Below are 27,746 nucleotides of genomic sequence, written 5' to 3'. Positions count from 1 at the left end.
TGTGAGCACCATTGTGGTTATCATGTGTTCTTCAGCTCTACACTTCAGAAGTTAGTTAGTACTATTTTACTAATATATAATATTATAAAGCTGAAGAGTGTGTTTGTTTGTTTGTTTGAACGCGCTAATCTCAGGAACTACTGGTCCGATTTGAAAAATTCTTTCAGTGTTAGATAGCCCATGTATCGAGGAAGGCTATAAGCTATAAATATATAGAGGAAAATGTGAAAAAACGGGGAAAACTATATAAAATTGATTATTATCTTAAGAAGTACAGGAGCAATTTTTATGTTATTTGGCACATAATATGAAGAATAGACCACGTGAAGGGACATAGGCTAAAAAATAAAAATGTACGGTTGCGGAAAAATTTATGGTTTCCGTGAAATTCCTAAATTACGCGGGCGAAGCCGCGCTAATATTAACTAGTTACTTATATTACGTGACATACTAGCTATCTTAACACCATGAAATAGAAAACGAGCAAAGGGATCACCTGATGATAAGCAAACTCGCTACAACACGAGCGAATGGTTAACACCGTGGAACATAAAAATATTATGTGCAGAGAGATCTCCTCATAGTAAGCACCGTCATGTGTCAAGCCAGTAAAAACAGCTGACCCCGGATAAGGACGTAGGCCACGTGACTATAGCGACGTAAACGTGATACGTGGGAGAGCCATGCTTCGGCACGAATGGGCCGGCTCGACCGGATAAATACCACGTTCTCACAGAAAACCGGCGTGAAACAGCGCTTGCGCTGTTTCACGCCGAGTGAGTGAGTTTACCGGAGGCCCAATCCCCTACCCTATTCCCTTCCCTTCCCTACCCTCCCCTATAACCCTATTCCCTCTTAAAAGGCCGGCAACGCACATGCAGCTCTTCTGATGCTGCGAGTGTCCATGGGCGACGGAAGTTGCTTTCCATCAGGTGACCCGTTTGCTCGTTTGCCCCCTTATTTCATAAAAAAAAAAAAAAAAAACGGAAAACGAGCTGCGAATCACCTGATGATGAACGTAATATAATGGACACTGGCTAGACCAGCTGTAGGCCTGTAGCGTGACCGTGCTAGCTAGACTCATAATAGACCGTGATTATCGCCGTCGACTGAAAACGAGTTGACAGATCACCTGATAGGAAGCAATGGCCTTCTGTGTCTCACAACTCTATATTGCTGAGTCAGTAGATTACGCCACAGATAGGGTGCCGAAGGCTCTCCACATTTTAGACGCTAGTACAAACTGAAACTTTGACCCCTATGAAGATTTTAAACCAAATTTTGTTTTAAACTAAATCAATTGTTTTCTAGTCTTTATAATCTATATTATATATAGTATAGATGACACCCGAAACTCCATAACTCGTATATCGCGGGGGAACCGTACATTTTTAGGTATATAATCCTATGTTCTTTCCCGGGACCCAAAGTACCTCGTTTCATTTAAATCGGTTCTGTCGTTTAAGCGTTTAGAAGTAACAGATGGACAGACAGACACACTAATAAATAATATTAATAATAATAATAAAAAGCTTTATTGATTCCACAATGTAAATTAAGTACTTACTATGAAACAGTTTTGTAAATATTTATCTAGATGTGGACCCCCTCAGGGTAAAAGCCTCCTCCAAATTGTTCCATTGTTCTCTATCTTTTGCAGTAACAAGCCAATTTCTTCCTGCGCTGGCCACAATCTCGTCCTGCCACCGGGCGCACGGGCGGCCTCTCTTTCTCACGCCATGCGGTCCTTTCCATTTTGTGGTGTTTACAGTCCATCTATTATCATCGTATCTGGCGAGATGACCAGCCCACTCCCATTTGAGTCTTTGAGCGAACTGCAGAGCATCTTTTATTTTTGTTCTTTTAAATATTTCTGTGTTCCTCACTATATCTTTTAATTTTATGTTTAAACAACTTCTTTCTATTGCTCTTTGAGTGGTCTGGATTTTTTGCCTTGCCTTCTGGTCGTAAGTCCACGTTTGACAGACACACTATCGCACTCATAATATTAGTACGGATGCTTAATTATTATCAGTCTCTAATAACTAATATGTATACGTTATTTTTAAAAGCCATATTTCTTCGACCTTAAACTCCGAAACTTGTAAAGTTCGCGGTCATTATAAATGTGTGTCTCTATATGTCTAGTCTGGATCATAAACCCACACCCACACTACCGCTCTGAAAGGAGTTACCCGTTATTCAATTTAGATGTTTGATGACATAATGGTTGTATTGATAATTGACCGATGAGCGATTAAGTAGAAAGCTTTATAAAAGTCCAAAATATCAAATCTTGTAATTTTCGTTATTTTTAATTGTTACATTTTTAATAGCTTTCCTAAGTTTTTGCACATTTTAATTAATAAGACACACAATTATTATTGATTAATAAGACACTTAAAAAACTTATTTTAAAACAAAACAAACAAAAAATAAAACAAAAGAAATCATAATGTCGAAAAACATGAAGGAAATTGTGAAAATGATATTCAAAACGTATTAAAATTTAATTAAAATATCAAAATAAGTTTTAATGATAACACCATGCTCATACACCGAGAAGGACGCAGATAAAGAAATCAAAAATTATGCTATATTATTTTATAAACAAAATTTACATAATAATATACCTCTATATTATATAGCGAAGTTATATGCTATCAAAATTTTGATTTTAATGGACAAACACATGATGAAAATGTAATTATTCGTTAAAAGCTTAGATAGGTAATAATATACAAACATTTTAAAAATAAAGAGATATGGTAAAGAAATCTCATCAAATCGGTTTAGGCTCAAATGATTAGAACTATCCTATGTCCTTGGTCCCGTAACATAAAGTAAGACATACAGACAGACAAATGCACTTTCGCTGTAGTTATGAATGTAATCTGCGGATTCATTGCTAATCTATTGATACTTCATATTTTGTTAAAATCGGACCCGTACTTTGGGATACATACATAAACATATTACCTAAGTACATATTATCATACAAACATACATAGACAACCAAAATCGATACTGATATTATAAATGCAAAAGTGTGTCTGTCAGTCTGTCTGTTGCCTCTTCACGCCTAAACCGCAGAACCGATTTTGCTAATATTTGATATGGAGATACTTTGAGTTCCGGGAAAGGAGATGGGATACTTGTTATCCCGAAAAAAATGTACGATTCTCCCGCGATAAACAAATCTTGTTCATTTCAATCAAAGAATTCAAAAAGTAACAAAATATGAAGAAATAATTTTAAAGTAAAATAATTAACAAAGGTCTAAAGATATCTCCTTGTGGTACGCCTACACATTGAAATTATTAACATATTAGATTTTACCATTTACAAATATAATGATAAAATATCAAAGTTCAGACTATTATAAAGTTGTTAGTGAGTAATATAATTTGAAAACAAAAAAAAACAATGCAACTGCCAAAGTTATACATAATAAGAGATTGTGGTCCCAATGAAAATCCTTGCGGTACACTTCTTTTATGAGTAGGTCTTAGAAAAGGATATCCTTATTAATAAAAATAATAAATCTCGATCTTTTTATTATATATTACATCTTTTTCTGTGAGTGCGGACGTTATAGATATACAATGTTTTGTGACTTGGTCCCGATCTGTCAAGCGACTTTTCAAATGCATCGGACAATGACAAAATTGTATAACAATAATGTGACTTTGTCCCAAATATTAGTATGTGCAAAGTATAGATCTTTTTTATTGCTTACGTCGGTAAGAACATTCAAATTTTTACTATAATCCCTTATCAATATAAAATTCATTTTAATATTATAATTAATGCGAAAGTATGTCTGTTTGTCTGTAACCTCTTCACGCCCAAACCGCTGAACCGATTTTGCTGAAAGGTATGGAGATACTTTGAGTCCCGGGAAAGGACACTGGATACTCTTCATCCCGGAAAAAGGTACGGTTTTCTTGCGATAAATTAGTTTTAGGGCAACAGAGTTGAGGGCATCATCTTGTAGATTAATATAGCTAGAAACAAGTGATATCTTGAAAAATAATTGATAGCGTGCTAGATGCCTATTAGAAGGCTAAATAGCCCATCGACACTGCAATTACGACTCTAAAGTGATGCTATAGAGTCCATTTTAAAGTAGCAATAGCAGCTGTCATCATCGAACTGAATCCAATCTCAATTTAAACCGTAATAGTTTAAGTTAAAGTTCATTTTACAACAACAATAACACCTGTCATCGTAAAAACAGGTGCAGCGCCAATTACAGCTTTAACCTAATGGATTAAAGTGCATTTTTTATTAGCGGATGTATTTAAGAGTGACACTTGATTCATTTGGTAGTGAGTGCTTTGATGGTGCTGGTGGAATTAAAGAAGGATACTGGAACTGAAAAAGAATATTTCCTTCTCAAATATCAAAGGCAAAATTCCGTGGGAGTAAAAGAGAAAGATATATTTTTGCTACTTCGCCATTTTCTAAGGCCTAAAGTTTGAAATTGGAACCAAACAGTGAGTAGAAATTATTTAAGCCACCGTTTAGTATAGCAAAAGTTTTTTATAAAAAAGAATAGACAAAGTTTTATAAAGAACAAGATGACGCCCGCAATTCCGTTGCGCCAAAATTCTTTTATCGCGCGGGAACCGTACATTTTCCGATATAAAAAGTATTCTATGTCCATTCCTGGGACGCAAGGTATCGCCATACCAAATTTAAGCAAAATAGGTTCAGCGGTTTGGGCGTAAAAAGGTAACAAACAAACGAACTTTCGCATTTATATTATTAGTGGGATACGGAACCCCTCGTGTGCTATCCGACTCGCGTTTGGCCGGATAAATGTTGGACATGCGCACGCTAGATATATCCGACACATAGCGCGTACTTTTTGCCGTTATACATAATGTAGTATGTATGTTTGCACGAAATATTGCTTTTGACCTGCCAATACTGTTCTTATGTTAATTTCTTACTCAACATAATTTATGTTTAGGCACAGAATATAATATATTAGTTGGTTTAGGCGACTAAAAGTTGCGCGGGAACTGTACAATTTTTTTTTTGATTGATGTATGTTATTTATTTCAGTACTACTGTTATCGTTAATAGATTCTGTTTGTGTAGATTTATTGTGCATGGTAGAGCCCAGTGTAAGTTTTTTGTTTTTAGCGCACTCGTAAGAATTACTTTTGTACTCTAGATGGAGAATTTCTCTAAGCAAATATCGACATAAATTTATACGAAAGTTTTTATACGTAGATGGAAAATATGTTTCATAGTTCATAGGAACATAGGTAGAGTTGGGATAACTGTAAAAAAAAGTGTTAGTATGACACTTTTTGTTACTCTACATCTATACCGAATTTTACCAAAATCGGCCCAATAGTTTAAGAGCCTATTCGATTCAAACAAACAAATTTTGCCTCTTAGAATTCGTATGAATTCGTTTGCTTAGTTGCAAATGTAAAAAATCATAAAATCTTTATTCTGATCTGTCTATCTGTCTGTCTGTCTATTTGACGGTCTGTCTGTCACGTCCCCACAAACGCTAAATGGGAAAATACTTAAGATTATGGATAAAAATTTTTATAGCAAAACTAGCTGTCCCGCAAAATGTTTCTTTGCCATTTATATTAGTATTTCGCCCGTATTATTTTATTGAAGTGACTAAATAAGTATGTCACCATGGCAACGTCCATCGCTATCCCGTCGCACAAACAATGGTCTCCGTCAGTCTCGAGTTGTAATAATTTACTATTATTTATTCAACAAATGCATTTATCAATATAAAAAGTACCCAGTAGCCGATTCTCAGACCCACTGAATATGCATATAAAATTTGATTAAAATCAGTAAAGCCGTTTCGGAGGAGTACGCGGCCTAACATTGTGACACGAGAATTTTATATATAATATAAGATGTACGGTTACCGCGCCAGATTTATCAATAATTGCATTTCATTAGTACCCAACCAACGCGAGTAGGAAACCACTGGCAACCAAAATTAGTGAAATGCACAACCGACTTAACGCTTTCTGCACGCACGATATGGTTGTGGCATTTGCATAACCTTAGGCGTAGGAATAACACGGCCTCTGAGAAACCCGGTGTGGTAAAAGGGAGAGGGGGGTTGTCCTTAGGTGTAGGAATAACACGCCCTCTGAGAAACCCGGTGTTAAATCAGGTAGGGAGGTTGTCCTTAGGCGTAGGAATAACACGCCCTCTGAGAAACCCGGTGTTAAATCAGGTAGGGAGGTTGTCCTTAGGCGTAGGAATAACACGCCCTCTGAGAAACCCGGTGTTAAATCAGGTAGGGAGGTTGTCCTTAGGCGTAGGAATAACACGCCCTCTGAGAAACCCGGTGTTAAATCAGGTAGGGAGGTTGTCCTTAGGCGTAGGAATAACACGGCCTCTGAGAAACCCGGGGTTAAATCAGGTAGGGAGGTTGTCCTTAGGCGTAGGAATAACACGGCCTCTGAGAAACCCGGTGTATTAAAAGGGAGACGGGGGTTGTCCTTAGGTGTAGGAATAACACGCCCTCTGAGAAACACGGTGTTAAAACAGGGTGGGGGGGTTCTGCTTATAATAGTACTACCTACCTACCTACCTATACCGGTTTCGGTGATGGTGGCCGGTTTCATTGAAACCAGGCCAGTTACGCATGAGTAATTTAATAGTGCCCAAGTGTGTGCGCAATACACAGACTCTATTCCTTTTACTCTCATAACCCAGTGGGACGGAAGACCGACACGACCGGCGAGATATCAGGCGCAGGACCGACTTTTTACATGCCCATCCGATGCATGGATCATCTCACTTGTCAGACAATCAGGTGATCAGCCTGCATCGTCCTAATCAGCTTGGAAACACCAACATGGTCCTCCGAGTCAAGTTCTTCATAAAAAATCTATCTGGCTACTTCTTAACCAAAGAAACTGCACATTTTTGAGCATTATTAGAACTACGAACTCAAAACTCACAAATTATAATACTAGCTGAATCCGACAACTTCATTATGCTGTTCTAAGAAAGTCGATCCATACGTAGACCGGACATGCAAATTTCGGAAGATACGATTTTACGATAATCGCTTGCCACTAATTGTCTCCTAGAGCTTGACTGCCAACCTTCAGTGATTGGAGAGGCACTAGAAGAACAAACAAACTTTTCCCTCTTCAAGCGAAGCGAGCCCTAGTATATCCCACAACCTGTACATTTTGTGGTACACTTTACGGAAAAACTATTACGCCTATTGATTTGTGCTTTAAGTTTTAACATAGTAATTTTTATTTAATATACAGTAGATGTGTTATCATCGGTCAGTGAAGGTTTGGTTACTATCTTATCTTAATATATATATTTCTTGTGTGCGTGTGTATGTGACTGAACTCCTCCTAAACGACTGGACCAATTTTGATGAAATTTTTTGTGTGTGTTCGTGGAGATTCGAGAATGGTTTAGATTTACAGTTTGGTCTACTGGAAAATGTTTTTTCAATTAATTTCTTATTTATAAGGAGTTGTTGATTTTGGAATGTTTTACATTAGATCCGGCGGACGGCGCTATCATCGCATTCAATATTATTCTATTTCAATTTTAGTTTGTCCTGACAGATGGTGCTACGATTAATTTGAAAAAAATTTTGTTATTCAATTCATGTGCTGATTAAAATATTAAATAAATAACACATAGGCTACAATTTTAACCGACTTTCAAAATGGGGGAGGTGTTATGTTCGTTTTCTTATATTCAACGATTACTCCGCCGTTTGTTAACCGATTTTCAAAAATTTTCTTTTGGTATATAGGGTATCATCCCAATTTGGTATTATATTCAGAAAAGTGGTGATCTGATGAAGGATCCATAAGTAATCGAGGGAACTCCTCAAAACTTATAGGGAAACATATGGTGACTTCGGTTTCGTGAGAAGTATTCTAAGCATATGCTACCAACAAGTAAGATTTTGCACCGAGATATACCTGGTATACCGTGGTTCGGAAGGTGCTGAGAGAATTCCTGATTCTTTATAGATACAAGTTTGGGAGTTTCGGCGTTGTTTTAAGAACAGAAAGCATATGCTACTATGCAAATTACATTCTTCATCATCATCATCATCATCATCATCACTACCATATTATACCATTTCATAGTCTTTTAGATCGAGACTCGAGTTTGTCAAGCGATAATTAAAAAAAATCTATATCTACCTAATATTATAAACCTGAAGAGTATGTTTGCTTGAACGCGTCAATCTCAGAAACTACAGGTCCGATTTAAAAACTTATCTCAGTGTTAGATAGATCATTTATCGAGTAAGACTCATCATTTATCAAGAAGGTTATATTATATTATTACTCTAAGACTAATACGACAGAAGAAACTCAGGAAAATGTGGGAAAAACGGGGGATATATTTTTTATGGGAAAATGTACCTACGGATTCTGTAAAATTTCTAATTTACGCGGGCGAAGCCGCGCGGGACATCTAGTATTATATAAAATTCTCGTGTCACAATGTTAGGCCGCGTTCTCCTCCGAAACGGCTTTACTGATTTGAACCAAATTTTATATGCATATTCAGTGGGTCTGAGAATCGGCTACTGGGTACTTTTTATATTGATAAGTGCATTTGTTGAATAAATAATAGTAAATTATTACAACTCGAGACAGACGGCGACCATTGTTTGTGCGACGGGATAGCGATGGACGTTGCCATGGTGACATACTTATTTAGTCACTTCAATAAAATAATACGGGCGAAATACTTTATATGGCAAAAAAACGTTTGTCGGGACAGCTACTTAAAATATAAAAAAACTGCCTTAAAGATTATTGCCACGCAGAAACGAAGCGATCTTGGCTTTTATTTTAGATTAAAATAAGCGCCACATTTCTCAATCTTCATTCGCACAAAGCCATTAATAATACATTATCTACATGTACTCGTAGGATGGGCTTTGATTCTCATCACTTGTAGGAGTCCTATTCTCAGTGGGAGTCGGGGGCGTAATACTTTTACTTTATGGTGTCAAGGTTTAGGAGATTACTCATTGTCTTTGTTGTGTTTTGTTTACATACATACATGTAGGATTTGAGGGAAAGTTTTTGTAGTTCTCTACCTATTTACGTCCAAACCAATTAACCGGTTTTGCTGAAATTTGGTATGCAGATGCATTGAGTCCCGGTAAAGGTCATAGGATACTTTTTATCCTGGAAAATTTTCCGGCCCCCGCAATGAGCGGATTTTGGCGCAGCAGAGTTGAGAGGGTCATCTCGTCAAATATAAAATTTTTGATTTTTTTGTAACTTTTCATGGGCACCGTACAATAAAATTGTCGAAAGAAAGTATCCCAGCATTTAGAGTCTAAACTAATATCTTATAGTTTATACCATACAAAAAATCTTCAAAATCTGTTTAATAGTTACATTAAAACAAAATATATTCTCATTTTTTTACCCGGGATTGAACCCACGATATAAATGCTACCACGAAGCCATAAGTGTTGATTTAATTAAAAACGTGTTAGCACCGAGCCGTATTTCGTAACATTGGTTCCGTACTGATAGTTTCAGCGCGACCTCCAAATATGGCAGTTTTTTTAAGTGCAGTTTTTTTTTTGTTTTGGAATTTGGCACGGACGCGCCTGTGGAATTGCTTTACTAATAAAAATGCGAATGTCTGTCTGTTACCTCTTTACGATTGAAGCGATTTTGATGAAATTTGATGTAGAGAATTAGAGATACTTTCCTCCTCCTCGCGTCGTGTTCCTCATTGCTGAGGGTCGTGATTCCCCTTTTGGAGTTTAGTGACGACCACATTACGCCATCTGTGGCGATCCTTGGCAGAATGGAGAGCATCATGGAGGCCGGTGTCTAGAGTTGTGCGCACTTGATCAGACCATCTAATAGGGCTTCGGCCTCTTGGGCGGCGACCGTCAACTTTGCCTGTAACCACAAGCTGTTCGAGGTTAGGGTCATCCTTTCTTGAGATGCTTTAAGTACCAGGAAAGAAGTAAGGAGTAGTTTTTATCCCGGAAAAACGTAGGGTTTACCCGGGATAAACGAACAAAGTTGCGACGAAATAATTCGTGATAGAGTATGAAGTACCTGTCAGATAAGTTTGTAGATAGTCTATCCGGCACTTATCAGGAAGTGGTGAAACAGGCCCTGAATCTTTTTATTAATTTTTAACCGACTTCGAAAAAGGAGAGCTTTCAAAAACATTCAGTTATTAATATTTTAATTTAAGGGCCTTTTCCACCACTTCCCGATAAGAGCCGGATAGGCTATCCACAACTTATCGTGACATATGAAGTATGGAGTATCCGTCAGATAAGAAAGCAATGAGTTGAGAGTTGTGATCATGGCCTTGAACACTCCAAGGCACTAATTCCTGGCTTCAACAAGAAACTGTCAGAAATAGTGCTCACCACGAATAGGAATCAATTAAGAATCCTTACCAGAAGCCTAACCGGGCACTGCAAGCTCAATAAACACCTTAACAATAGGTGTTAGTAGCTTAACGACTTGCAGATTCTGCGAGGAGGAGGACGAGACACCTATACACCTCCTCCTTGACTGTCCTGCTCTACTTCAGAGCAGGATCAGGCACCTTGGTCGCTACGAATACTCATCCACAGAGGAAATTCGTGGCACCAACTCCAACCATTTCGTTCAATTTATGAGCAGTATTGGGTTGGGGATGATACTCTAGTGCGAAGGAGTCACAATAGATCAACAAGGGTCGCAGTGACATCAGGGCTACTTGACCTGACTTCAGCACAAAAAAAAACCCTCAGATAAGTTTTTTTTTATAAAATAAGGGGGCAAACGAGCAAACGGGTCACCTGATGGAAAGCAACTTCCGTTGCCCATGGACACTCGCAGCATCAGAAGAGCTGCAGGTGCGTTGCCGGCCTTTTAAGAGGGAATAGGGTAATAGGGGAGGGTAGGGATGGGAAGGGAAGGGAATAGGGTAGGGGATTGGGCCTCCGGTAAACTCACTCACTCGGCGAAACACAGCGCAAGCGCTGTTTCACGCCGGTTTTCTGTGAGAACGTGGTATTTCTCCGGTCAAGCCGGCCCTTTCGTGCCGAAGCATGGCTCTCCCACGTATAAAAGTTGTGGATGGACTATTCAGGCTCCAGCACTTACAGACACCCTAAACTATATTATCAGTATGTTTTGTTAAACGATCATGTGTTGTTATAGTCGTCATATTCTTGCTCATACTTGCTAACCAGTCATATACAAGTCACAGTCCACTGACTTATACAGCCATTATCGAATTACACTCATTACTAACAATTAGAGTTCCGTGGGCTATAACGAAGTTGTGGTTCCGTAGGCCGTAGGAAACCTACGCTTTTTAAACACGCTTTTATAAACTCGGGTATATGTTAAGGTGCTCTCTCACCGGGAGCATTCGCTTGAACCGAGCATTACAACGCGCACCTTGTAAGTTGTAACGATAAATACAGTACTCCCAAATTAATAATGCGCATGGACATCTTCACTAATAGGGATGATGACAAGGTCAAAGATTAGAGAATTTTGTTAATAAAATAAAGAAATCACGGTGAAAAATAAGTCTTCCCAAAATTACAGCTCGATAGCATTTTTTTTTTTGTTATGCGCCTTAAAAGTTAGATAATCAAGTCGATTTTTTTTAATTAAATTTCTTAATATTTGTATACCAATCGATAACTTATGCAATTAAAAGCAATTTTTGTTATGAAACCACTTTCATAAACGCAATATTTAATATACCTATCGAACAAAGTTCTCTACCGATGCGTACAAACTACGAAAGAGTGACGTCAGTCTTTCGTAGCACTTTGTATGGAGCGTTTCGGGCAGGTCTATTTTATGAGATGTTTGAATTGTCATATCTTGGTGAATTTTTAAGCTATCAGAGTCATTCATTCAGCGATGTTTCTATTCTTTAAGGGTCTTTCAATTACCAATAAGAAAAAAAATTAGTCATCAAGCCTATTGTCGTAATCACGAAAACACCCGAATCTATAAAACGTAAGAGCCCCAAACAATGCACTTGCATTTTACACCTTGCTCAAAGGAAATAGAAGTAAAAATCATATAGCCGGTGGCTGTCCTCTGTCGCCGGTCCGTCAATAAGTGCCTTGACTCACCGGGAAGCCATCGCAGCGTTACCACGGTAACGTCCAAGCAACCTCAGGCGCCTCTACGTTGCAGCAAAGCGGCGTTTTTCTTAAAGTTAAGTTTAAAACAGTGCGGCGCTTGCAGCGACGTCTTCCGACGCTCGGGAAATACGATCGTAGCCGAAAAATTACGAAAATTTATATGCGCATTATCACTTTGGGAGCACTGGTACTATTTTGATATAACTTCTAACCTATAATTAGATATTACGCGAGAATGCTCGTCAGTCAGGGAGATAGTATTGTAATGTAATGCTCAAATTCGAATCTATAATATTACATAACACGCGAATGCTCTCGGTGAGGGGGCATAACGGAATCTTTGAGCATGATTTTTACCTATCTCCAGTAGTCTAATTAATTCAAAACTTTATAAACGTATTAAGAGCCAATGACAATGCAATAATTTGTTAAATTTGGAAAAAGACATTATAAAAAAGCGTGTTTTTGTAGTTTTTTTTAACTATGTATTAATTACGTAATGATTTTGTAAAAAACTAAATATTATGAAGAAAATTCATTTATCGCGCGGTAACCGTACATTTCTCCGGGATAAAAAGTTGTCATTGGGACTCCAAGTATCTCGATTCCTTTCAGCAAAATTGGTTCATCAGTTTTTTTCAGACGAGCAAACGGGTCACCTGATGGAAAGCAACTTCCGTCGCCCATGGACACTTGCAACATCAAAAGAGCTGCAGGTGCGTTGCCGGCCTTTTAAGAGGGAATAGGGAAGGGTAAGGAAGGGAACAGGGAAGGCTAGTTAAGGGAATAGGGTAGGGGATTGGCTCTCCGGTAAACTCACTCACTCGGCGAAACACAGTGCAAGCGCTGTTTCACGCCGGTTTTCTGTGAGCCCGTGGTATTTCTCAGGTCGAGCCGGCCTATACGTGCCGAAGCATGACTCTACCACGGTATAAAACGTTTAGGTTAAGGCGTGAAGAGGTAACAGATATACACATTACACACTATCGAATTTACAATATTAATTTAGGGTTCCTTAGGGAATTAATCCTTTAGGGAATTAACTTAGGGTTCCTTGGGCTTTAGAAGTTAGGATTCCGTAGGCGAAGGATTTTCAACCTACGTGTAATTCGTTTTCGCCTGCGCATGACTCAGTGTGATTAAAAGTGAGTGTTTGTGTAATCTTTACTAATATTATAAATGCGAAAGTCTGTCTGTTTGTTATCTTTTTACGCTCAAACTAAAGCAATTTAGATGAGAGGTTTGGAGATACTTTGAGTCCCGGGAAAGGACATTGGATAATTTAATAACGGCAAAATGCCCGGTTTCTGTTCCAATGTAATTTCTTAACACCAAAATGCGTGAATTTTGGCCTAAAGCAATTTTAGGCATCTTCTAGTCAAACTCCTAACTAATATTACAATGCGAAGAGCCTTTCTGTCTGTCTGCTTTGTCACCTCTTCACGTTTACGACCGATTTAGATTAAATTATTATATAGAAACTAACTGTCCCGGCAAACGTTTCTTTGCCATATAAAGTATTTCACCCGTATTATTTTATTGAAGTGACTAAATAAGTATGTCACCATGGCAACGTCCATCGCTATCCCGTCGCACAAACAATGGTCGCCGTCAGTCTCGAGTTGTAATTCAACAAATGCACTTATCAATATAATATAAAAAGTACCCAGTAGCCGATTCTCAGACCCACTGAATATGCATATAAAATTTGGTTAAAATCAGTAAAGCCGTTTCGGAGGAGTACGCGGCCTTATATTGTGATACGAGAATTTTATATATAAGATAGAAAATTAGATAATATTATTTTGAGAGTTGACACGGGAAAGGATACAGGATAGTTGAAGGATAACTATCCGTAACTTTGTTGCAATTCGTTTTTTACGCGCGAACCATACATTTTCCAGCCGCTAGCATACGCCAACGACATATCTCGTGGATATCTCACTCTCGAGCGTAGTGATATTGTCGATACCGATATATATATATCTCTTTTTCGCTAACATCCGTACGTCGAGACTCGAGAGATAAATTTTCGTTCGTATATTGTTCGTTAGTACATACACAAAAATAGCACATATAAAAAAAAAACAAAATTATCTCTAATTTTGACGACAGACGTACGAGAAAAAATTTATGTCATGTTAGGGTCAATAGAGATGAAGAGATAAACCAGTTAACATCGAGAAAACGTGTAGAGTGAGATATCTCGTTGGCGTATGCTAGCACGGCAGGATGAAAACCCGTTACAAATGCGATACATAAAACGATTTTAAAACGATAATCCTTCAAGTTTCTCTGTTTGACAACACGTTTCTTTAGTATTTCGATTCTAGCATCTAACTTTTTACAGTAATTTTCACGGAAATTTCATGTTAACGAGAAAACTAATTATCCTATTGCATAATGCGCATACATCATGTGGTCTTCACCTTCGCACAGACAAGAAAAAACATAAACAAATACATACATACATACTTTCACCTGTAACGCACCGCTAGGCCGCTATACCCGGGGGAGAGAGTTGCCCAAGTCATAGGCGGCAGCGATTTTTGATACACCCTGACAAAATATGTACACAGCGAATTAATACAAGGTCTGTCAAAGTCTCTTGTCCTTCTTACAGAGAAAAAAACATGTGGCACTCGGGGACTGCGTAGGTTAATGTATTGCATAACATTTTTTTTTTTTCAGTTAATGCAATTATAATTCGCATACGTCTAGTAACACGCACACAAACACCGTGTCTGCCGAACTGAAACGACGTTAAACGATGCACGGCAACGCCGCACCGCTGCGGTCGGAGTGAGGGGTGTTAGGTATATTTTCGTTACGGAATTTGTTGTTTCGGTCACCGCGCTCAAAGCCCGCGATAATAGCTATGCAATAGCTCAAAAATATCTTAATTGGAAGAAAGTTGTGTTGCAAAGATTTTAACGTTCAAAGCTCGTTTTTCGATTCGATTTCCACAGCGAATTAAGCTATGCGGTTTGCTTGTCACATATGACAGATAAAGTTATACGTTGTGGTAATGAAGATATTACTTTAAAGAAGATATATCTTTAAAATGTGGTAACTATGCTGCCATTTATTATGATAACGTGACATATTTTTACCGCCCCAAAAAGGGCACACGCTGCTAAAGATGTTTTTACTTCAAGAATTGCACAATAATATTCGGATGCCACCCTGAAACTACAACCGCTTTCGCCTGTAACTCGCACCACTAAGTGCATACCGCATAAAGTAGTTACTGACTTTCGTAATGACAGACAGACATACACAATGCAGGTCGAGGACCCCGTCCCACTCCTCCCCTAATATACATATTTCATACTTACTCATACTAGAAGCATCCTAGTAGGTACTAGATAACTCCGCCCGCAATTCTTCAAAAACTTGTATATCGCGAAGGAACTGTACATTTTTCCGGGATAAAAATTGTCCTATGTCCTTACCCGCCTCTCAATGTATCTCCATACCAAATTTTATTTCAATCGGTTCAGTGGTTTAAGTGTGAAGAGGTAACAGACAGACAGTAAGGTGGTAGAGCCATGCTTCGGCACGAATGGGCCGGCTCGACCGGAGAAATACCACGGGCTCACAGAAAACTTGCGCTGTGTTTCGCCGAGTGAGTGAGTTTACCGGAAGCCCAATTCCCTACCCTTCCCTTCCCTATCCTTCCCTATTCCCTTCCTTACCTCCCCTATTCCCTTTTAAAAGGCCGACAACGCACCTGCAGCTCTTCTGATGTTACATGTATCCATGGGCGACGGAAGTTGCTTTCCATCAGGTGACACGTTTGCTCGTTTGTCCCCTTATTTCATAAAAAAAGAATATACCTTAGGACAATGCAAGCTGATCACCTGATTGTCGGATGTGCCGTCCTGCGCCTGATCTCTCACCAGTCACCAGTCGTGTTGGTCATTGAGTTAAGTTTCCTTGTGTATTGCGCACACACTTTGGCACTTCAAAATTATAAATTATTCCTGGCTGAAATTTTATTGTGCAAAAGTGTTCTCTTTGTATAAATGCCAAAGTGTATCTGTCACCTCTTCACGCTTACCGCTGAACCGATTTTAATGAAATTTTGTATCGAGATAGGTCGAGTCCTGATTAAGGACATAGGATACTTTTTATCCTGGAAAATGTACGGTTACCGCGCGATAAACGAATGTCGGCGCACATCTAAATCTAGTATTACAATAATACGCCTAGATCCGCAATAACACTAGGTTAGGACACCCATAAGCACCATGCAAAATGGTTACGTAACCGACACAATGGGTTTCAAAACAACCAGAAACCGTAACCATCTCACATCGGGTTACACAACCTCCGTTACTAATGGAAACCCAATTAGATTAACTTTAATTATGATCGCTTATTATCAAAATCTGCTTAGTTTGCATCCGATTACGGCAAAAGAATAGTTATGTGAATTATAAGTTTTTTTAAATAAAATAAGGGGGCAAACGAGCAAACGGGTCACGAGATGGTAAGCAACTACTGTCGCCCATGGACACTCGCAACATTATAAGAGCTGCAGGTGCGTTGGCTGTGGTGCTAAATTGGTGATTTTTAGGGTTCCGTACCGTTCCCAAAGGATAAAACGGGACTCTATTACAGGGACTTGCGATTACGATGTCTGTCCGTCTGTCTGTCTGTCTTTCTGTCTGTCTGTCTCCAGGATGTATCTCAAGAATCGCTATAGCTAGACTTCTGAACACCATTTTTTCCTAATTTTGCTCTATAACGGTACGGAGTCCGACCCGCACTTGGCCGATTTTTGATAAGTATCCTATGTCTTTCTCGTGGTCTGCTTTATGTCTGTCTTTATCAAAATCGACCCAGCACTTTCGGATGTTTGATCCAAACAAACAAACTAGGCCACTTTATAACTAACGGACCCGATAGAATTTATTGAACACACATCTTTAAAGGACACATTTTGAAATTTACAATCTGGCTCGTACAACAACATCATCTAGTCGACCTAATTTTAAATCTTAACAACTCTCGAACTCACTTAAACATGCAAGAAAAATTTTATCAAAATAGGTCCAGCCAAGACTCCAACACACGAACAGAAAATCGTAGTAAAATCATCGAAAGCAATTTGACTAAGTACCCTGTCAGCTAGCTGATATTTTGCAGTGATTTCGCATCCATATTATGTTTATTTCATGCCTTTCTAAGGAACTCTATTCTGATTGAGTTTTAAGTACTTACATTTTGTAATTTAATCTGTGTGACATGTCAACACGATTTTACAGTCGACGATGAGCAAATGCTCTTCAACACGGTCGAAATCTGTTTAACGATCACTAAGCTTTTCTTGACTTTGATAAAAATGAAGTCTATGTCAAAATCTTCATTAAAGTTGAGTTATCATTAAGTCTAAGTGCGACCGTATCTTGTCTTTTGTTTTCAAACAAAGAAACGTTTTTTCGTAACAATCACCAAAGCGTTACACGCAAAAAAATAAGGGAAAAAAACGATAGTGTTTAAACAGAGTTATTCGTGTATGCAGCAAACTATTTTCAAGGTGACGGGGGCTTATTCTGTAACGTCGTACGGTGTTGATGCGATATCGTTTCGATGTTGGATGTTGCCTGTTGTTACATGTTGCACTTTTTTCTGGATAAAAAGTATAAATGTGTATCTATTAAAAGATTAAAATTTATAGAACAGTAATTCTGATCTTCTCAGGTCTTTAAATTAATATTTTATCTCCATACTGAATAACAAATAAGTCGGTTCAGTAGGTAACAAACAGACCCAGTAACGCATTTATAATAATATTAGTATAGGTATTGTAAATAACCCAAACAAATTACTTTGTGGGATTTTCCAACATCATTAAGTGATTTAATGGTTAATTAAAATCAATGAGCCGTTTAACGATGACGTGTATAAGAAACATAACGAGATGAATTCCATTTCAGGCGTGTCCGTCAGAAGCAGAAGATTTACATCCATACTTAATATTATAAATGTGAAAGTGTGTCTGTCTGTCGGTTACCTCTTCACGCCTAAAATGCAGAACCGATTTTGCTTGAGTTTGGTATGGAGAAAATGTACGGTTACCGCGCTATAAACGAATTTTGGCGCAACGGAGTTGCGGATATCAACTAGTAACGTAATCTTGATTTAAATTGTTTTTTTTTAAGTTAAATGTTACTCAGTAATTTTGAATGAAGCTATAGTAAGTTCGTCGTGCAAACTTAAAACTTTATCGAGTGTTGTTCTAATGAAGTTACGTTTACGAAACCATCATGACTCTAGTTACAGTAAAAATCCGCGCTAAAACAAATAAATAGCTCTTTAAAAAATTTTAAAACCGACAGCAAAATCTTGCACATTTAAAATCGAGTTCTTCTCGAACGCAACTCGATCGTAACTCACCTCGCCTTACTATCGAGTTCGGAATAAGGCGCTCGGTCCTTGAGAATATAATTTGTGGAACAACTAGACGCTGAAGAAAGTAATTAAGGTCGCCATCATCATCAGCTTGCCCAAGGTTATAAACGAGCAGAATTATCATCTAATGGTAATGATAATAAATTCGAAAGTGTGTCTGTCTGTCTGAATGATACCTTTTCACGCCTAAACCGCTGCACCGATTTCGTTAAATAAGTTTCTTTACCTCAAAGGATAGGATAGGACTAAAAGTGGATAGGAAAGGACTAAAAGTGGATATTTTGAGTGCCGGGAAAGAACATTTAGTCTGTCAAGAAAGTGAAGAAATTAAAAAGTGGCAACATCGTAGTGTCATCCCTTTTTTCTTAGATTGATTTGAAAGGGATGACACTAGACTTGTAGATAGAATCTAGTAGTAGGATTAAAAATATACTTATGACCTTATGTGTAGAGACTCTAAACAGTGATGAAATCAAAACAATATTTCTTTTTCAATTTTGCACGCTATTGTCATAGCAAAACATACCGCACTGTATCAATAACTGTAACAACCCATGTAACCATGTTTTTGAGCAAATAAATATGATTATAATTATGATTATTATGATTATGACAGACTATAGAACACTTTTTATGCAGGAAAAATGTACGGTTCCCGCGCGATAAACGAAATTTGGTGCAACGGAGTTGCGGGCGTCATGGTTTAATTTTTTTTTCTTTTGAATTGCCTACAGCTCTTCTAAAAACCTATTTTCTAAATTTTCTTTTTATTTTTTTGGTCTTCGGCTAATGTATGTATGTAGAGTATGTCAACTATTTATACTTTTTTGTCCACCCTAAGGGACTATTCGTTACAGGTCGTTAACACCAACGTTGACAAATTAAGGCTGTTTAGAAAATGTAAAGTAGGTGAGAGAGATAGAATATATTGTAGAAAGAGACAACGTTAAGAATTGTATTACGAGTAAAATTGTATTTACGTATACAAAAACAATATTATTTATAGAGACCAACTAAATTACAAACATTTCCCGCGTGAATCATACATTTTGCTGACATTAAAATACCTATCATAACCCTAGGTAATAATATTTGGTAATAAGGTATTTTTGCTGATCTCTTGGACTGTGGTCTGTGCCTGCCTTTAAATAAAGTATATACCATTTACATCTACTTATACGCTGTTTTCCGATGAGATTCATATAACAGTTCAATTTTGCAAAACACAGAGCTGGCATTTTTCACATCGTTCAGAGTAAACAGTACTAACTACTTAGTTCTGTCTACTCTGCGAGTAAGGTTAATGACCGCTGGTGCCACGTCAGTCCATTTGGACTATAGTTTTTAAGAATGTACAAAACTGCTTAAATCTCTTTTCTCACTTATAATCTTTCTTTCTCATTCCAGACCGGCACCAACATCCAAACGGAAAAAGGAGACATCCTTCGCGATCCTAGCGGAGCCCCCGCCCGCTTCCCGGCCCACCAGCCCCCGGTCACTGCCTGTGGAGAGGACCGGCAGAGTGTCACCTTTTAAAGGTAAGCCCTAGTCCTTGAAGGACCGTGGGTAGGAGGTAAGTCGTAAACCTAGGAGTCTTTGAAAAGTGAAGTCTTAGGATCTTTGAAGTTTATGCCTGTCCACAATATAGTGCTTACAGCATAAAAATTGAGGGATTTTGAAGCTCGCTTTCTCTGATACTTGGATACAGACCGATAAGAGCAAAATTATATTATGTGCATGTATTTACTACACGGTAGTATTATAAAACGATAGAACGAGTGTTCGCAACTTTGCTTTAAGATCAACATAGATCTTGTTATATCCGGACAGAATATAAGCAAAAATATTAGCCCTTGAAGTTTTCAAAGAACTAGAAAATATTGACGGGAAGCTCTTAACTCCACAATATAAATCCTTCCAACAATACATAAATTATCTCAGAGTTGGTTGAGAAGTCAAATTCAAAATTACACAGTACATAAACGTTTACTTCTTTCCCAGGTCGAGGCTTCAGAGAAGAGACTTCAAGACATACAACACCGAAAACCAGTGCCACCAACTCCAGAAACAACTCCCCACCACGGAGAACGAAGTCTCTGACCAGGATAGACAAGATGGCGCAGGCAGCCACCATGCTCCCACCGCCACCAGCACACAAACCCAGGGACTTCCTCAAAGAAAACATGGAGGAAGTCAGAGAACTCAGTGAACTCAACAGAGAGAAGCACGAAGCAGCGGCAGAGAAGAGAAAACAGGAGGAGGAGATAGCGCTGCTCAAAGAAATGGGGATTCTGGATAAGAAAGGAGAGATCAGAAGTGTGAGTCATTCGAGAACAAATTCTAGAAGTAATTCGCCTAGTAGATTCATTTTAAGGTCTAGATCTAATTCGCCGTCTGCTGTTCTATTAGATAACCTAACCAGTAATGTAGAACCTACGAACCAAGATGATGGAACTGTTAAAAGAGTTACACATAACTCACGAGTGAGATCTGTTTCAAAATCACTACCACAATCTGGCAATGGATCGCCGCAGCATTCTAAGATACCTAAACGTCAAGGATCCGTATCCCCAGCGAGAAATGGTACAAAAACTGCCATTGATTCAAAATTGAAACCAAAACAGCGTGTCATGTCTAGCAGTACGAGTAACTTGAATGAGACAATAAGAATAGGAAGCCAGGTTCACGATAAAAGAGCTTCTCAGAGTACACAACAGCTCAGTCTATCTCCCTCTAACATTAAAGGCAAGCCTCCAATTTCACCAGGCAGAAGTGGTCCTCCACCTACAAATAAATCTATAAATGCTAAAAGATTATCGCCTATAGTCGGTACTCCAAACAAAAGTCCTGTACAAGACTCTAAGCCAAGTTCAGCAAAGACACCAACGAAGCCCGTAACTACAGCAGCTAAGAAGCCAGCAAAGACAGTTGGTAGTACACCGGCTACGTCAAAGTTAAACTCTCGAACAACGAGTAGAGTTGCTAGTAGAGACACGAGTCCAGAAAAGCGAAAGACTCTTCCAAGAACGACCAAACCTGGTAATGCAATTCAGAAGAGTGTAAGTAGAACTCCCAGCACAAAGGCTGCACAAAAACCTCCGGTGGTAAGTAAGGTTGAACCTAAAAAGCCAATCAGCCGAACCAATAGTGTTAAAAGTCTTACTAGAGCGCCCAGTACCAAGAGTCTCAATGAAAAACCTCCACTAAGTAAAAAGGGTAGCAAAAAAGATCTGAAGGAAAAAGCAAAAGAACCAACTGTAAATGGACACACCAAAGAAGACAGTACGAAAAAAGACATGAAAGGAAGTTCCGAAGACTTAAAAAATAATAACACAAAAGAAAGCCCGAAAGATAAACCTGAAATGAAACGACAAGATTCAGTAACCCAAACTCCAGAATATGAAACTCAGTATGACAAAATGATGAACGAAAAGGGAGATTTAGTGATAATGACGAAGAAAAGTGTAGTCTCCATGACAACAGCTGCAATAACATCGCAACCTTTAGAAGTAGTTACGACTGTTACTAACCAACTACCAGCAGCCCTAGAAAAAGCAAGAGAAAAAAGAATTTTTGAGAGACTAAGTTCGAAAGATTCTATCACAGGACCAACCGAAGAAAGCGAAGAAAAAACAGCAGAGACTAAGCCTGCTGTTACTACTACAAAAGCTGAAGTGGAGGATAAAATGGAAAAGATCGACAAAGATGATAAGAAACCGCCTAAACCGAAGACTTTAGACAAGACTCTATTCTGCGAAGATAATGTTAAGCTTAAGCTATTGCAACCCCCATACAACAATCCCCAAGTTGAAAAAGTAAGGCAAAAGATAGACAGCATACTAAAAGAGCCAGAAATATCAACAGAAAACATTCTATCTACAACAAAAGCGAAGGAAAAGGAACTAAAAGCTGCTGCTGAAAAGGTCAAATCAGATCTTAAAGAAGTCAAAAAAGAAGCAGACAAAAAGATAGCTGATGCTAAAGAATCTGCAGCTAAAGAAAGCGAAAAGATTGCTAGCGATGCCAAAATAGAAGCTGCCAAGATTCTAGAAGCAGTCATCCCGATCGAAACACCACATCCGAAAGTAGAAGAGAAAAAAGAAACCGTAGAAGCATCCGTGACTGTTGTGAATGAGAAGGCAAAAGAAATAGAGAAGATGACAGAAACGCTGGTGCAGGGAGGTCCAGAGGTAGAAGTCCAGAGCTCCAACGTGTCGACACCTGGAGACGTGCAGAAGATGGAGAACGGATCAGAAAAGTCGCAGAGTAATGGCGGGTAAGTGGAAACCATAAAGTTAATATACCTAGCGGAATAGAGAAACAAGGGCCTGAGCAAGAGAGATGTCACTATCAGTAACATTGCGTGGTAAAAAGAGACGTGTGATACATGACAGCAGCACTCTTTCTTTGACGTCAAGTCGGCACGTGCCGCACGTCATAGAATTCATGTTCAATCATGTTTGTGTAAGTGTATACGTACACATATTTTTACACACAGATGAAAACCAATTTTGGTTTCGTTTGACAGCTCGAGATTGTTGCTCTATTCCGCTAGGTATATTAACTTTATGGTGTAAATATTATCATCCTTATTAGCTCTACTTTTTAAATATAATTATGTAACTTTATTATCTTCCCAACTTATAAAAAGGTGCTGTTTGCAATTACCACAAGACGAAATAAAACCCGCAGGGACCGTACACATATTAAACTATATAATACTAGCGACCCGCCCCGGCGTCGCACGGGCATAAAATAAATAGCCACTGAAAAAATGATTAAAATCGATAGCCTATGATCCTTCACGTGGTCTACTTCTTAATATATAGCCTATAGCCTTCCTCATAATTGGACTATCTCACTGAAAGAATCATCAAAATCCGTTGCGTAGTTTTAAAGATTAAAGGGAACAAAGGGACATGAGGGACAAAAAAAGCGACTTTGTTTTATAATAATACTGACTGTCCTGGTGAACTTCGTGTCACTTTAAAACACAACAGCTCATTCTATCTCCCTCTAACATTAACTAATCTAAAACATAATATGTATATTCCTCGTTTCAATAATTGCAGAGAAATTGCTTTATTTAACAGGAACCGTGCATTTTTCTTTATCTTGTGTCCTTTTCGGTAATTTAAAGTATCTGCATAACAATTTTTATCGAAATTGGTTCAGTGGTTTAAGCGCGAATTCTCGTATTTGCTATGACTAATTTGGTATATCTATTTCTAAAATTATCGAATTCGCAATACATAAACCACAAAATAAAAATACTAATATTGTACACCATATTTAATAGCAATCGAAAGTGACTTTCCCCCCTTGGGACTTATAATATGTAGTGAAAACATCGCTTTGGGTATAGCTTTCTTTGTTGTTAGTGGTTATGTGTTGCGGTAAAGACACTTATAATAATTTATCTTATCTATATATATAAAAATGGATTTTCAAATGTGTTAGTCGCGCTAAAACTCGAAAACGGCTGGACGAATTGGGCTGATTTTAGTCATAAAATATACGTGGAAGTCCGGGGATGGTTTTAAAGTGACACGAAGTTCACCGGGAAAGCTAGTATTATAATATATAAAATTCTCGTGTCACAATGTTAGTCACCGTACTCCTCCGAAACGGCTTTATTGATTTTTACCAAATTTTATATGCATATTCAGTAGGTCTGAGAATCGGCTACTGGGTACTTTTTATATTGATAAGTACATTTGTTCAATAAATAATAGCACATTATTACAACTCGAGACTGACGGCGACCATTGTTTGTGCGACGGGATAGCGATGGACTTTGCCATGGTAACATACTTATTTAGTCATTTCAATAAAATAATATTGGCGAAATACTGGACAGATAGTAACTTATAAGTATTATTATTTAATACTTTAGATATCTAGTAACTAGATGTCACCCGCTACTCCGATGCACCAAAATTTTTCTTATCGCGCGTGAACCTTACTTTGAGTTTTATCTCAAAGAACGGTTCCCGCGCCAAATTATAACAAAATCGGTTCGACAATTTGAGTGAGACGAGGTAACAGACAGACAAATAGATAGACAGACACACTTTCGCATTTGTTGACGCCTCCGTGGTCTAGTGGTTTAGAGCGTGGCTCTTGACTCGGAGGTCGTGGGTTTGATTTCTGCGTTGGAAACATATTATTTTCAAGTTTGGTTAGGACGATGCAGGCTGATCACCTGATTGTCTGACAAGTAAGATGATCCATGCGTCGGATGAGCATGTAAAAAGTCCTGCGCCTGATCTCTCGCCGGTCGTGTCGGTCTTCCGTCCCTCTGGGTTATGAGAGTAAAGGAATAGAGAGTGCTCTTGTGTACTGCGCACACACTCGGGCACTATAAAATCACTCCTGCGTAACAGGCCTGGTTTCAATGAAACTGGCCACCGTCACCGAAACCGGTGTGGGGAGTATTATAAGTATGGATTATAAATGCAAAAGCCGTCGATCACTAATATATTAGTGATCGAAGGCAAAAGCACATAATATTCTGCCTGTATACCTTAATCTCTACGCCTAAATCTTTGAACCAATACAGATATAAATAATTATTATGGAGATACCTTTTCCCGAAGAAAGACATAAGACAGAGTCAACCTTTAAGGCGGAGATTAATCTCAATCAAAAACGATAACCTTGCACACAACCAAAGATCAAGCGTATATGCATCGCAATAAGATTCATTTTAGCTTAGCATAAAACTGTAAGTTCCCGGGCGGATCTTCTCTTATTTTCATGTTTTTTTTAAATATCTTTGGAAATAAATATTAAGAAACAAAATTGTTCGGTTAAAGAATTTGTAATATAGATTTACTAACAATTTATTCAAATAAAATGTACAATTATCCTAGTTAATACTTATTTCGATGAAATAGAGTTTTTTCGGAGGTAAGTTTATAAATTAATTACAGCCAAAGTATTACGTTTTATTAAAATGTTTATGGTTTAAGGTATTTTGAATATTGTGCTTTATATCTCATATTTTTTAACACTTCGTTATTGTATTGGAACTAGGTAAACCGGGAGTCACGGAATAACAAATTGTGGTTTATCCTCGCCTTAACAAAAAATCTTAATTGCCTTTAATCCATGAAAATGTACAGATTCCACGTAACTTTAAAAACTTTGTGTGCAACTGCAGGCATCATCCTTTTATGTTTTTGTGTGAAGGTCACCTGTCTCATCTCAAATTATTATTATGCCCTTTGCAAAAGTAAAAGTACGCCCGCAGTACCGCCTATGAGCGACCATCATGAGAACCATCGTACTTTGTACCATAGATAATATTACCGTCATTATCTGGTGTCTAATGATGATTAAAATATGATTCATAAGTTCGCCTACACGCTCAAAAGCCATGCTTTCAACCACAAACCCGTAGCTACGTGGTTAGAGAATAGCTCTTAACTATAAGGTCGTAGTTCGATTCACGCGTTGGGAAATGTTACCAAGTTTGGTTAGGGCAATGCAGGCTGATCACCTGATTGTCTGACAAGTAAGATAATGTATGCGTTGGATGGGCATGTAAAAAGTCGGTCCTGCGCCTGATCTCTCGATAGTCGGTCCTCCGTCCCACTGGGTTATGAGAGTAAAGGAATAGAGAGTGCTCTTGTGTACTGCGCACACACTAGGGCACTATATTGTAAGGACCTAGAGATATCTTTATTACTAGATGGCGATTATTTATAGCTCGGGAGCCGTACATTTTTCCGGGACAAAAATCATCCTTTGTCCTTTCCTAGAACTCTGCGTATCTACAAACCAAGTTTCAGCAAAATCGTTTCAGCGACTTGGTCGTGAAGAGGTAAAAGACAGACGGACATGCTTTCGCATTTATAATATAAAGTATGGATTAGTATAAATAATGAGAGCTTATGTTAACCTGCACTTCTCTCTGTCTCACTTTCTCGCTCTTTCTAACCCCATTTTTGCTCACCTCCTAATGATAGTAACCCACTCTAGTAATAAGGCCGACGAGTCTAGACGCAACGGAAATTAGAAGAAGCCGGACGTAGCTATAGGATATTGGGCTACCGACCTACTTACAGGTAACATAATTAAGCATATACATTATACAATATACATAAGGTAAACGACTAGTGATTGGACAGTACCAGTCATTGGACAAAGCACAAAAACACAATGTTTATTAAGGTTGCTTCAAAAACTGCCTGTTTTTAAAGTAATAATTTAACAAAAAGCAGGTAGCTTTTAAAGCAACTTTAAAAAATACTGTGTTTTTGTGCTCTATCCAATGACTAGTACTTTTTTTTTTAAAAAAAAAAGGCCCCTATATGGGACCGCTTGTTCCCCCTTACATAATAAGGGACAATTGTTTGCTGTTATTACATTTCTACATTTTTCATTATTTATTCTTAATTACTAACAGTTTTTTACTTATATCATTTATCTTTTTCTATTTCATCCTTTACTTTTCCTTTTAATACATTTTCAATGACTAGTACTGTCCAATCATTGGTTATTTCACTTTATAGCAGTCGCGTTGAAACTTCAGTTCAAACTCTACAGGGTGTAACAAAACTAAGTGATAATACTTTAGGGTGTGTACGTGTCCCTTATAAAGAGTTCACTTTTTTCAACATTTGCATAGGCATGATAGTGGAGCGCACATACATAATATTATAAAAAATTGTTCTTTTAGCGCTGCTAAACACAGTGAACTCTATACTTTAATACACACCCTAAAGTATTATCACTAGACGAGCTTTTGCCCGCGGCTTCGCTCGCGTTAAGAAGTATTATTATATACAAACTTTCATCCCCTATTTTAACCCCTTGGAGGTGGAATTGATTAAAATCCTTTCTTAGCGGATGCCTACGTCATAATATCTACCTGCATGCCAAATTTTAGCCCGATCGGTCCAGTGGTTTGGGCTGTGCGTTGATAGATCACCATGTCAGTCAGTCACCTTTGAGTTTTATATATATAGATAGTATACTAGAAGATACATTGAATTAAATATATACCAGATGTAGACTAGATATACGGATGCGGGATGCTCTGCAGAGTTATCGCTCGCGGTGCTAGCCTGCCTGTTTAAAATTTCGCATTTAGTATCTCAATTATAACGAAATTATAAAAATACGTGTGGCACTCGGCGACTGCCGCAGTAAAGCACTGCATAGCAATAGTCTA

The 27,746-nt window shown here is 38.1% G+C and overlaps 1 protein-coding gene across 1 annotated transcript in view; it reads left to right on the top strand.

Annotated features, from left to right (window-relative positions):
* The window catches only part of LOC121737972 (protein stum), a 75,313-nt gene that overhangs the window by 23,323 nt on the left and 24,244 nt on the right, over positions 1–27,746 (top strand). The window contains exons 3-4 of the mRNA XM_042129723.1: positions 19,973–20,103; positions 20,567–22,841. Of these exons, the coding sequence (XP_041985657.1) occupies positions 19,973–20,103; positions 20,567–22,841 (2,406 nt within the window). The remainder of the gene's footprint in view (positions 1–19,972; positions 20,104–20,566; positions 22,842–27,746) is intronic.

This window comes from Aricia agestis, chromosome 22, assembly GCF_905147365.1.
Source record: "Aricia agestis chromosome 22, ilAriAges1.1, whole genome shotgun sequence".
In the NCBI taxonomy this organism is placed as follows: domain Eukaryota; kingdom Metazoa; phylum Arthropoda; class Insecta; order Lepidoptera; family Lycaenidae; genus Aricia; species Aricia agestis.
The sequence above is the reverse complement of the archived record's forward strand: the minus strand, read 5'-3'. Positions and strand labels throughout refer to the sequence as shown.